The sequence below is a fragment of the Cydia amplana genome, chromosome 3 (genome assembly GCF_948474715.1).
Source record: "Cydia amplana chromosome 3, ilCydAmpl1.1, whole genome shotgun sequence".
NCBI classification, from domain to species: Eukaryota; Metazoa; Arthropoda; class Insecta; order Lepidoptera; family Tortricidae; genus Cydia; species Cydia amplana.
In genome coordinates, this window is record NC_086071.1 from 18,988,002 (window position 1) to 19,000,843 (window position 12,842).

Sequence of the window (12,842 nt, forward strand, 5' to 3'; positions counted from 1 at the left end):
GAACGTGGACGTAGTGCTTTTACAGGCTTTTAGCGCTTATTACCACTTACCTGTGAACTTTAGCCAGCGGGAAGTGCAGACAAATCTTCTGATAGAGCTCGGTGAAGTGCTTATACGAGCGGTATAGTACGGACGGCGTGGCTTGGCCCTGTCTGTAGATCCGTAGAGCATAGACGTAATGCTTTTCAGGGTCGTAGCGTTTCTCGAAGCCGAGACATTCGACGCTAACTAGCCGGCCTTCCTGCGCCATCCTGGGAATAATATTCGTATTCAATCTATTGTCAACACAGGTAAATTACCACTTGTAAACCTTATTGTAATGAGATAAAGGTCTACCGCTGGTTAGTTGTATTATTTATACAGTAAACAAAAAAAACATTGGTATAATTAGGACCGGTGTTTTATATTACAGACGTGTCTCCGATTTTTGTGTAAATTTATATTTTATCGTAATTAGGCTACTTAGACACAGCCGCTAGTTAAATTATGTAGCGTGACTCAGGAGACAAAAATGCTGAATTTGTAATGACAAGTGCAGTTTATATTTTACAGTCATAGTTTGAGAGTGAATCTGACGACAAAACTAAGGGCCACCCCACATTTGGCGTCTTTCGGGCATCGGCGTCTGGTCAGCGCTATGGCCACTGCTCGACGCAACATCGACGCAACTGCGCAGCGACGTCATTTCCATAGCGCTGACCAGACGCCGACGCCCGAAAGACGCCAAATGTGGGGTGGCCCTAAAGATTTTCTTCTGTAAATAATAAGTTATAAGGTAAATATGCTTACGTGTAAGTCCTGGGCATGAAGGACAACAGTTCCGAGGAGCTGTTGCTGGTGTCGCCGCTCGCTCTGAACTGCGCCAGGTTGTGCAGGAAGAAGTTTATCGGCGTGAACCTGTAACAGATACCAACGTTATTGGAATTAGACCAAAGTCTGCAACGATTTTGATAACACACGCAGTGCAAGTGTTATTTTAAACTTCAAACTTCTATGAAATTATGACGTACAAATAACACTTGCATTGCGGATGCTATCAAAATCGTTGAGTCGTATATGCATACTGAGAACTGACCGACTCTTGAGCGAGGAGTGTATGAGCCGGGCGAAGGCGGCGGCGGCCTCGGCGTTGGTGGCGTCGGGCATGAGCGCCGCGCGCACGTAGCTCACCGCCGTCGACGTTACCCCGGGGACGCCGGATGCTGCCATCTGTTGGGACATACGTGAATCTTAGTTTCATTATCGATCAATAGCAGATACATTGCTGCGTAAAAAATATCACTACTGTCTTCTGGGTCACGAGGAAGGATATATCATGCAAACGAGAAGAAAGTGCGAGGGGAAAATGATAATGAATTGATTACCTTATTGTTGTTACTCGTTGCCATGGTTACATTTCCTGAGTCACTCTTTAGAACCATGGCTTCATTGGATTAAAATTCATAAAATGTTCAGTTATATGCCTGTTCCTTATCCGTATGAGTCATCAGAAGATAACAGACACACACAATAGCAAGGAACACATTGTCCTTAAAAATATGTCAGTAATTTTACTTTTACTTTACATTTATAAATGTGTTGCAAGTGGCAACATTTGAACGCCATACATGCTCGACTAATACCCAAGGCTGAGAGTCTAGGTAAGTAAAGTTTTATATAATAAGATTAAACTTACCAAAGCAAACAGATCTAATATGTGGTCGTGGTGCTGCCTAATCACGTTGAACGCCATGCAGCACTGTTCCACGAAATGCTGGAACCTCTGCGTGGGACGGTCGCCTCCGTTGATGACGTAGACCATGTCGTTTGTTAGGACGAACGGTGCACGATCTCTGTGAATAAAGTTTAAAGTTAGAGGTGTAAGTATGTATTCGTTTTGTACAACTTCTTACGGAACGATTTTGGTGATGACGCATGTCAAAATAAGTCCTTAAATTACAATTACTGAAGTTTAGTAACATGATTTGATTTATGACAGGAAGTAATATGTTCGGTCATATTCGGTTTCCATTATGCGTGGAGTCCAGCCTGTTTGTAATGAAAAAGAATAAGTAAAAAAATATAAAAAATTGGAAGCTTATTAATAAACTAATTAATAAACAGGTGTATCTTGGGTCACGGGACACAGAGAGTCCTTATGTCTCGTGACTCAGGAGACCGAAGCAACAAAAATATATTTGACATTAACTACACGACTCATTGCTCCAAAACTTCTGCACATAATTTTTTTTACCGTTTTGAGCTTCATAATTAGTCTGCATTATATATCCACTAATGAGCTTGACTTTTCGTTAGCACCAATATTAATATAAAACTGACCTTTTAAAGTTTCCAAACATTTGCGCATCGCCCAAGAACTTGCCAAAGTCTATATGAAACAGATGGCCCGATGTCTTCAACATGATGTTGTCGTTGTGTCGGTCGCATATTCCAAGGAGATATGTCGCTACACTGTAGCCGGCGCACGAAGCTGCGAATTGAAGAGAGAATTATGGTGATAAGAGATATTTTGCTTGTGATGTGAGTTAGGCCTTAGCCGAGTCTTATGGGTCAAGGAAATTAGTTTTCCTACTTTAGTGTTAACCTCGGGTATTTAAAACGGCCTAGGCGTAACTCACAATACTTTTAGCATGTGTTCAGTCGCATCAAGGCGAGCGATTTTGATTTTTTTAACTACTATTATACTGATGCTGGTTACATTGGTAGGAAAGTAGAGATCAATTAAACAGCATTTATAGATAGCCTATTAGTTCTAATTGAAGCTCGTTAGGCCAGAAGAAATATCACAGTCGTCTCCTGGCTCACGCAGCCCTTGAGACCCTTCCGGAAATACTGTCCAGCATTGAAACATTTTTTCGGCCTTATCTTATGTCGTTCGGGGGCCCTTGTGGATACATTGCGACCCATAGGGATCTTTTGTGCAATTACCCCCTAGGAAAGACCCGTCAGCTACTCAAAAGCTTTTCCCACTATCTCCATATGTCGGATGATGTAGCTCATGGGTATTTTTCGGCCTTGCTCGCGGAGGACATGAGGAAGAATTCAATGTATCAATGATGTCCCCCGGCTCACGGAGCCAATTGAATGTTGGTCCCCTGGCTCACGAGGGAGAACAGAAACATTTTATATCGCAGGCGGGTCTGTTTTAAAATACTTCTACGATCTTAAAAATTACTTTTTTCAGATATTCTCACCGGTGAAGTTGTCTCTGGCGCGCTGGTACTCGAGCTCCGAGGGGTTATGCTTGGCGAGCCACTCGGCGATGGGTTTGTCCTTGAACGAGCCCGTGAGGCCCCACTCCGTCTGGATGGCTCGGAGGGTTTCCGCCTCCGCTACTATTTCTATCATGCCTACGAAACAAACCATAGCATTTTAAAAAGATATGATAATAAATCGATACCCTGGTTCACACTCGTAAAATTGACACTGACAGCTGAGTGACAGCTTTTGTGTTTGACACGGCGTCGAAAAGGTTAACAATAACAACTTACCTCTCCTATCGCTTGTGGGCAGTGTTTGGAAGGTGACCATCCGGAGGTCCAAATTGCCTTTCAGCCAGAGGCTATCCATTACTTTCATTACTTGAAGCACTAGGGCATCTTGGCGCAAGTCATCGCCGATCTGTCAAAAATAACGTAAAATATACTTGATGTTTTTTTTTTATTTAGTCTATATCCTTGTGCAAAATTAAATGTAAATGTGACTGCAAATAACACGTATTTTTGAAATTGTGTATTGTAATACCAGTAGGCTTAGCACAGAAGCGCCGCTATAGTAATTCGTCGACGAGACAGACTACTCCTCCCTTTCTAATGGGGTTAGCCGGTCGACCTTTAGGTTATAATCTGTGAGAGTAGATATTGCTTTCATACCTTAAACATGGCAGGTACAATAGCGTTGTCACATCCAATAAAGTTAATTTTGAGTGGTAGAGTATTCGAATTGAAGTACATACACGACCTGTAAAAAAAGTAATTTTACCGTTTTACAAAACTATTAAAAGGGTGAATCAAATTTTGTTGCCATGGTTACAGTCTTCTGGGTCACCCTTAAAACCATTATTTATAACCCCAGTTATAACCCCATTCCATTAAGAGTCATTTACTGCACCTTAAATGAATGTGGTACAAAAGTAGTTCTTTTGCAAACTGTTTTGTACCTTGGCTGACGTGAAAGTATGTCCTAAATGTTGTGTGAATGTGCTAGTTTTGTCCCCTGGCTGACGTCACAGTATACCATAATGTTGTGTGACTCACTTGACATCGACATCGTGGACGTATTGGTGTAAAGCGAGCGGTAGAGCGGCTGGTTCTGCGCGCAGTAGAGCGGCAAGTTTTTCGCCGCCAGTGCTTAGGGCGCGAGCGCGGCCGCCATCTTTAGCGGCTTTTACTGATAACGCCACTTCTGATAATGTCTGCAAATCAATAGGCAATGTTAACATCTCTAACCTTTTTAACTCCCGAAATAACAATCAATTCATTTAATTTCAATAAAAAACTGATAGTGTAAAATTATTCTGTATTCTTTAGCTTATATTATAGTAATTAGGTACTAGTATTAAGTAAGCACTGCATCTACTAATGTTAAATAGTTGTCAATCGCTCTCGCAGACTTCTAAGATACAGGCTCAGCCTAGTTTGGAGTCTGATGGATATATCTCTGCACATGTATAACTACAACCTTTATGATAATAAATTATGTGTATTATAAGTGTCTCCTGGGTCACGGGGTTTATACTTCATGGAACCAAACTTTCTATTCAAACAGTAAGTGAGTAATATCGTTTCATGTTTTCAAGATTGCAAGACCCATCCTCGAGTAATAACTGCTAACTAGCATCATTTTAACCAAGTTGTCCATGGGAAAATGAACTCTAATACAACAAAATAAGACCCACCTTCACTAGCAACTGTTGTCTGACTAGAGTTCGTGTAAGTTGTTCACCACACACCGCTAGCAGAGCCCTTAACATAAGTCTATATCTCCACGTTGCCGTCACGCATTCGACGGCTTCCTGCGGCTCTGTCGCGTTGTCTTCTAGAGTGATACCTAGGAACTCTTGACTTGGGGCCTGGAACAAAATACTGGTCAATTATTATCTGTTCAATACAAAGGTATGTCTCCTGGGTAACTTTTTAAAGGTATAATTAAATCTCACATTCTCGTTCTACATAAATAAATATATTCATTTAATTAATTATTAACAAAAAAAATATTATTATTATTGCTTCCTCAAAAATATACATGTAATTTTTTCGTTAAGAGCAGTATAACAACAGCAAAAATTGTTTTTTTAAGAGAAAACTAAAAATTAGAAATGTATTTACCTGTGGAACATTTGGTAGTGAATGGACAAGAAGCCAGAACAATCTGTGAGCTACCGCTGGTGCCGCTAAAGCTCTTGACAACAATAGTTCTGCAAAAGAAGCATGTCTCCTGGGTCACAAAGTAGAATACTAAGAGATAAAAACACGTATTTTTCATTTGTTTTTAAATTATTAAGGCAAGACTTAACAAATGAATGTGTAAAACGTTTCCTGGGTGTCCGTACAATATTACAAGAAAAAAATCTAGTTAGACCAAGATAAGTCTGCAACGATTTTGATAGCACACGCAGTGCAAGTGTTATTTTAAACGTCAAACTTCTATGAAACTATGACGATTAAATGACACTTGCACTACGTATGCTATCAACATTGTTGTAGATGTTTCTAACTCTAGTTTATATCAAAAGGTTTTCCCAAGTGAAGATAATATTGTCTTCGGTTACAGCGATAGTTATTAATATCGCGTGATCATGTGCGTTAGTTAGCAATGGACTCGAAATATCGGGACGAATTTCAATTCACAAGCGAAATCCGTTAAAATTATTATTTCATATGGTGAAAGCTGAAGAAATTTTCAACACAACATACCTGCTAGAGGGCTAGTCAAGTAGGTCTCGTGTCGTAGTGCTTGTGTCAACTGCGGGAGGACACGGCAGAGATCGTCGTCCGACATCGCGTTCAGGAGGCTTGTTGCAGTTTCTCGCACTTCCGAGTCGGGGAAACTGTGAACACGTTAATGGTAATCAGAGACAGGCGAAATACGACTATTGTATCATTCACGTGGATTCATGATACATCTCGCTTCAATACGAATTATCGCCCAGGATGAACTTGATCATAAAAATCTGTTTTAGGTGTTGCTAAGCGGGCGGGGTGGTCAAAATTACCTTGACGCGCTCTTATTCTCTTAAGGCCTGTGCACACTGGCTGCGTGTGCGTGACGTGCACGTGCGGCTTTGTAGTATACAGATCCTTATGAGAGACGGCACACCGCTTGCGTGAAGTGTGCGTGTGCGTGCTCCAACATCCAACAGTGCACGTCACGCACAAGCAGCCGGTGTGCGGCCTGTGCACACCGGCTGCGTGTTTAACAATAAAGTCCCGTCAAGATCATTTTGAACACGTCGCCCGCTTAACAACTATTGCTGCTGGCTGTACAACATAATCTTAACAGACGACCACTCACCAGGGAAGCAGCAGGTGCATGGCGTTCAGCGGCGACGGCTTCTCCCACAGCCGCAGCAGGTTGACGAGCTGTGCTCGATGCTCGCCGTACCAGTTGGTGGCTGCTAGTAACACTAGTGGTAACGCGCCTGGCAACAGACTACCACTCACTCACTTAACAGACGACCACTCACCAGGGCAGCAGCAGGTGCATGGCGTTCAGCGGAGACGGCTTCTCCCACCGCCGCAGCAGGTTGACGAGCTGTGCTCGATGCTCGCCGTACCAGTTGGTGGCTGCTAGTAACACTAGTGGTAACGCGCCTGGCAACAGACTACCACTCACTCACTTAACAGACGACCACTCACCAGGGCAGCAGCAGGTGCATGGCGTTCAGCGGCGACGGCTTCTCCCACCGCCGCAGCAGGTTGACGAGCTGTGCTCGATGCTCGCCGTACCAGTTGGTGGCTGCTAGTAACACTAGTGGTAACGCGCCTGGCAACTCGACGAGGTATTGCCGTTTTTCCCACATCACCTGTGTAAAATAATGTTATTAATATCTGGGAGACCTATCCAGATCGTTTTTTCGCCCCCCAAAACCCCCATAGCAAATTTCATCGAAATCGTTAGAGCCGTTTCCGAGATCCCCGATGTATATATAAATAAATAAATATACAAGAATTGCTCATTTAAAGGTATAAGATTATGAGAATCAGCTTTTTTGTCACTCTTTGCCATGGTTACGTTCTCCTGGGTCACTTTTTTATGATATTTAATTGATATGGTTAATCTATGGCATTTAATATATTTGATAATATTTTTTATGGTATTTAATTTGTATGGTTCATTTAAATACTAAAAACCCCGGTTTTACGGTATTAAAATTAACTACACATGCATTTTTTTTGTAGATAAAAGCTCTTAAAAGGAATAACAACAATAAATAGTTGATGCCCCTAACAGCAGAAGCATCACATCACCAAATATAGTTCTCCCACTCCATTCTAATTTAAATTTAAAATTTGATTGGTAAGTTTTGTTGTCTAGCAAAGGTTATGAAATTACTGATATGTCGGAGTTACAAAAAACTTAGAAAAATCAGCAGTAATTTTATTCGTAACAGCGCCAAAAAATGCGAAATAGGCTTACCTCCCTACAGTCTGTAGGCATCCTCTGATACGCGCCCTGCTCAATAAGATGGAGCAACTGCGATTGTGTGTGGCCGTCCAGTGAGTCGAAAGCCGGCAACGGGCCTGTTATGGACTTCTCTATCTCGCCGGCCGTCCAGCGCACGCCGTGGTTGATATACGCTGGGATTTCTAAAAAAAAATGTTACGTAATTTTATTTTGCGTTTGCAGTGGTGTCTCCTGGGTCACTTTTTAAAGGTGACCCAAGAGACACCTTTTCTACGAGAGATCGAAATGAAGTTCTAAATCATACTTGAAAGTTTGATGAAATAGTTTTTTTTAATGTGACATTGTCTTTCGGGCATTATCTTTTGGGTCAGTCACTATTAGGGCCGGTCGCACCCAACAGTTTGTCTTCGTCAACTTACTTACTTACTGCTGTGGCGCAACGACCCGAAGTGGATCTTGGCCTCCGACACCAAAGACCGCCACGCTACTCTGTCCAAAGCCGTTTCTGTTCAGTCGACGGCGCCGAGTTCGCTAAGGTCTTTCTGCACTTCGTCTCTCCAGCGGTACCTAGGGCGTCCAGACGGCCTTCCGCCACTTGGTACTAGGTACCAGAGTACGCCCTCCAGACTGCGCGATCTTCCCCCATCCGTACTACGTGCCCGAGCCATCGGAGTCTAGCGGCTTTCGATTCTCCAATGATGTTCGGCTCGGACACCAGATCTTCAATCTCCTGGTTCTTGCGGAGTCTCCAAGTTCTGTCCTCTCGACACGTGGGTCCCAATATCTTGCGGTAGATCTTCCTCTCAGCTGCCAGCAGCGCGCGCTCCTCTTTTTGTTTTAGTGTCCAGGCTTCGTGTCTTCGTCAAAGAGTTCGCTAAATTTTATTGTATGGAAAGTTTCTAAGTAAACCGCAGCGGGGCGCCGGGTGGCATTGATCAGTCTGTCAAGTGCCGATGGTGCAACTGGCCTTTAGTTGTCAGTGGTAACAATTGTTACTTTTTATATCCTCTGCATTTTCACAGGGAACTAATGGGTGGGGACAAGTGGGGATAACTTTATAAACAGAGGTGTTATCAACACGAATATTAGGCAGTTTACCAATGTTGACGACGGGCGCGGGTTCGGGCGGCACGTCCATGGGGTGCGGCGCGGGCCCGAGGCGGCGGTCGCAGCACGCCGGCCACAGCGGCAGCACGTACGCGCCCGACGCCAGCATTCTGGAACGATTGATTCTTGTCATACCACTCCCTAAGTCCCTAGCGACCCGCCCCGGCTTCACACGGGCATAGAGAAAAAAATACATAGAGTGCTCACTCCATACATCAGTTTTAGTACCAAAAAGACTATTAGCATCTAGTATCGAGTAGCGGAACTATCAGTACTGCTACTTGACAATAGATGTAGCACCGACCGGAAAGTCTTATGCTGTTGAGATAAGACTTTCCGGTCGGTGCGACATCTATTGTCAAGTAGCAGTACTGATAGTTCCGCTACTCGATGCTAGATGTAGACACTGAAATTAATAGTCTGAACTGATGTATGGAGTGAGCACTCTTGTCATACTTATTTCTCTATGACACGGGTAAGCCTTAGGGTGGATCAACTATTTCTTGTTGTTATTCGGTCCGGTCAGCCAAGAGACAATAGTAGCATACTCTGTTTACACGCTTGGTAGACGACCCTTTAAGGAAAGGGGTTATAAGTATCACAAAAAAGCGTGTTTGGTGAGTTTAAATGCCCAAAAATCAAGTATTAAAGAGTGACCTAGGAGAACGTAACCATGGCAACAAGTGATAAGAAAAAGGCGATTCACCCCTTAACAAATTATACACTAAACCTTAAAGAATCACTATTGATAGGTGAAAAGCGCATGAAAATCCGTTCAGTAGTTTTTGAGTTTATCCCGAACATACAGGCAGACAGACGCGGCGGGGGACTTTGTTTTGTAAGATGTAGTGATGAACAAATTTTAAAATGAAATGTTCCACAGCCAAGGCACACAGATTAGTAATATGAGGTTAGTGAATATATCATAGAAAGTGTATAATATGTGTGTAGATAAAGCAGTGTCTGTAACTGTACATAATCAGGCATTAAAACACGCGTGGGATCCTATTATGAAACTCACTTCGTTCGTTTCATAAACCCATACTCGAGCTTCAAAGCCTTTCATTATGTAGCAGTTACATATTCACTATTTCCATCATATTTCAGGCTTATTTATTTTATTTATTTTCTCAAACATGCACTGAAATGTCGTCGCTCCGGGCGTTATATCAGGCTTCGAAGTATCACGTTTAGGGCGGAGCAACTCCAGAGAACTGTAAAGGAATTTCATACGAAATTGAAGGCCTAGGCCGGGAAGTAATTTTTTTTTAAATTCTAATGTAAACATGGAGTCTGTGTCCATAAACAGGCTAAACAGCCGAATTATATTTTTTTTTTTAATATTTTTAGTGAATGAATGGTTATCGGACCAAAATATCCGTGTTAACGCCTGTTATACACGAACGTACTGATATTAAGAATACGAATCTGTATGATTCAATGTGTTGATGAATAAATTTAAAATTTTGTCTATACGTAATTCATCAGAGACCATAGACAATATTTAAAATCCTCTGCATTTATTTTATTTATAGAAATTGAGATTCTTATTATCAGATTGTGTATAATGGCCCTAATAAGGTCTATTCGAACACACGCAAAATACGGCCGACTTCCGTAAAAAAAAAACAACTATGGCGGGATTGGAAGGAAAATTAAAAAACTTTTGTTGTGAAGTTAGATTTTTATTATAAAGATTATAAATTTGTTTTTTTTTTGAGTGGTGTATTTTTTTATTTCATTGCATGTTTGAGAAAAGCACTATACATGCCTAGCCGTGAAAAGGTCTTGCCGGCTTCGTATCACTATCCGGCCTCCCTACGGTCGGCCGGCTATACCTACTCACCCGGCAAGCCCTTCTTTCCCGGCGTCTGCAGTAATGTACTATTATTTTATTTTATTATGGCCTGGAATAAACATTTTTTTTATCTATTTATGACTCACCCATCAAAGTCAAACAGCTGTATACTAGCCCAGCCCAACTCCACTTGATCATACAGCACGTCGTCGTTGTCGTTGTTCTGTTTGTCGTTGTCGTTCTCGTTGTGCGCGTCGTCCGGACGACGAGTGCGCCCGTATAGTGACAGGACGAGGCGCGCTTCGCGGGGGAGCTGGCTTATTGGGAGGTCTTCTAGGTTCAACCTGGAAATAACATTTATGTTAGTAACATAGTAGTTTTGAATGATTCACGATTAGTTTCACTAGACTTATATCGACCGGGATATCGAAATATCGGGAGCACGAAAACAATACATCACGGTCCATATCCCGGTCGATACTTAGTTGTTTATGTGACTGCTACATAATGAGAGGCATTAAAATACGAGTGTGTTTATGAAACGAGCCAAAAGTCTGTGTCAGCCGGAATGCTTTCAACGGTCTTATGCCTTAGTGCACCTAGCCTTAGATTTGTGATCTTTCTTAATTTTTGACTCACCAAGCACCAAATATGATCCTCTGATAGAACCCAGCGCTGTCTATCCTAGAAGTCTGCATAAGTCGAAGCGTCTTCAACGGTCTCACGCCATAGTGCACCTAGCCTACCTAGCCTTATGCCACTATCTTACTTTTCCACTCACCAAGTATCAAATATGATCCTCTGATAGAACCCAGCGCTATCTATCCTAGAAGTTTGCGTAAGTCGAAGCGTCTTCAACGGTCTCGTGCCGTATTGCACCTAGCCTTATAACACTATCTTTATTCACTCACCAAGTATCAAATATGATCCAAATGAGTGTTGTGCCCTAGCTTTATGGCACTATCTTTATTCACTCACCAAGTATCAAATATGATTCTCTGATAGAACCCAGCGCTATCCTAGAGGTTTGCGTAAGCCGGAGCGTTTCCAACGGTCTCGTGGCTTTGTGCACCTAGCCTACCTAGCCTTATAACACTATCTTTATTCACTCACCAAGTATCAAATATGATCCTCTGATAGAACCCAGCGCTGTCGATCCTAGAAGTCTGCGTAAGCCGGAGAGTCTTCAACGGTCTCGTGCCGTATTGCACCTAGCCTTATAACACTATCTTTATTCACTCACCAAGTATCAAATATAATCCAAATGAGTGTTGTGCCCTAGCTTTATGGCACTATCTTTATTCACTCACCAAGTATCAAATATGATCCTCTGATAGAACCCAGCGCTGTCTATCCTAGAGGTCTGGGTAAGCCGGAGAGTCTTCAACAGTCTCGTGCCGTAGTGCAGCTAGCCTACCTAGCCTTATAACACTATCTTTTTTCACTCACCAAGTATCAAATATGATCCTCTGATAGAACCCAGCGCTGTCTATCCTAGAGGTCTGGGTAAGCCGGAGAGTCTTCAACGGTCTCGTGCCGTAGTGCAGCTAGCCTACCTAGCCTTATAAGTTTATAACATCAACCTTTATTCACTCACCAAGTATCAAATATGATCCTCTGATAGAACCCAGCGCTGTCTATCCTAGAGGTCTGGGTAAGTCGAAGCGTCTTCAACGGTCTCGTGCCGTATTGCACCTAGCCTTATAACACTATCTTTATTCACTCACCAAGTATCAAATATGATCCAAATGAGTGTTGTGCCCTAGCTTTATGGCACTATCTTTATTCACTCACCAAGTATCAAATATGATTCTCTGATAGAACCCAGCGCTATCCTAGAGGTTTGCGTAAGCCGGAGCGTTTCCAACGGTCTCGTGGCTTTGTGCACCTAGCCTACCTAGCCTTATAACACTATCTTTATTCACTCACCAAGTATCAAATATGATCCTCTGATAGAACCCAGCGCTGTCGATCCTAGAAGTCTGCGTAAGCCGGAGAGTCTTCAACGGTCTCGTGCCGTATTGCACCTACCCTTATAACACTATCTTTATTCACTCACCAAGTATCAAATATAATCCAAATGAGTGTTGTGCCCTAGCTTTATGGCACTATCTTTATTCACTCACCAAGTATCAAATATGATCCTCTGATAGAACCCAGCGCTGTCTATCCTAGAGGTCTGGGTAAGCCGGAGAGTCTTCAACGGTCTCGTGCTACGGCACGTGCAGCTAGCCTACCTAGCCTTATAACACTATCTTTATTCACTCACCAAGTATCAAATATGATCCTCTGATAGAACCCAGCGCTGTCT

The 12,842-nt window shown here is 42.6% G+C and overlaps 1 protein-coding gene across 1 annotated transcript in view; it reads right to left on the bottom strand.

Annotated features, from left to right (window-relative positions):
- Window positions 1-12,842, bottom strand: part of LOC134662826 (phosphatidylinositol 4-phosphate 3-kinase C2 domain-containing subunit alpha) — a 49,670-nt gene that overhangs the window by 15,579 nt on the left and 21,249 nt on the right. The window contains exons 14-29 of the mRNA XM_063519150.1: window positions 10,678-10,875; window positions 8,725-8,843; window positions 7,639-7,808; window positions 6,858-7,024; window positions 5,916-6,049; window positions 5,328-5,416; window positions 4,898-5,071; window positions 4,257-4,414; window positions 3,873-3,960; window positions 3,492-3,621; window positions 3,195-3,350; window positions 2,320-2,470; window positions 1,676-1,832; window positions 1,076-1,209; window positions 790-897; window positions 51-251 (exon numbers count right to left, since the gene is read on the bottom strand). Of these exons, the coding sequence (XP_063375220.1) occupies window positions 51-251; window positions 790-897; window positions 1,076-1,209; window positions 1,676-1,832; window positions 2,320-2,470; window positions 3,195-3,350; window positions 3,492-3,621; window positions 3,873-3,960; window positions 4,257-4,414; window positions 4,898-5,071; window positions 5,328-5,416; window positions 5,916-6,049; window positions 6,858-7,024; window positions 7,639-7,808; window positions 8,725-8,843; window positions 10,678-10,875 (2,334 nt within the window). The remainder of the gene's footprint in view (window positions 1-50; window positions 252-789; window positions 898-1,075; window positions 1,210-1,675; window positions 1,833-2,319; window positions 2,471-3,194; window positions 3,351-3,491; window positions 3,622-3,872; window positions 3,961-4,256; window positions 4,415-4,897; window positions 5,072-5,327; window positions 5,417-5,915; window positions 6,050-6,857; window positions 7,025-7,638; window positions 7,809-8,724; window positions 8,844-10,677; window positions 10,876-12,842) is intronic.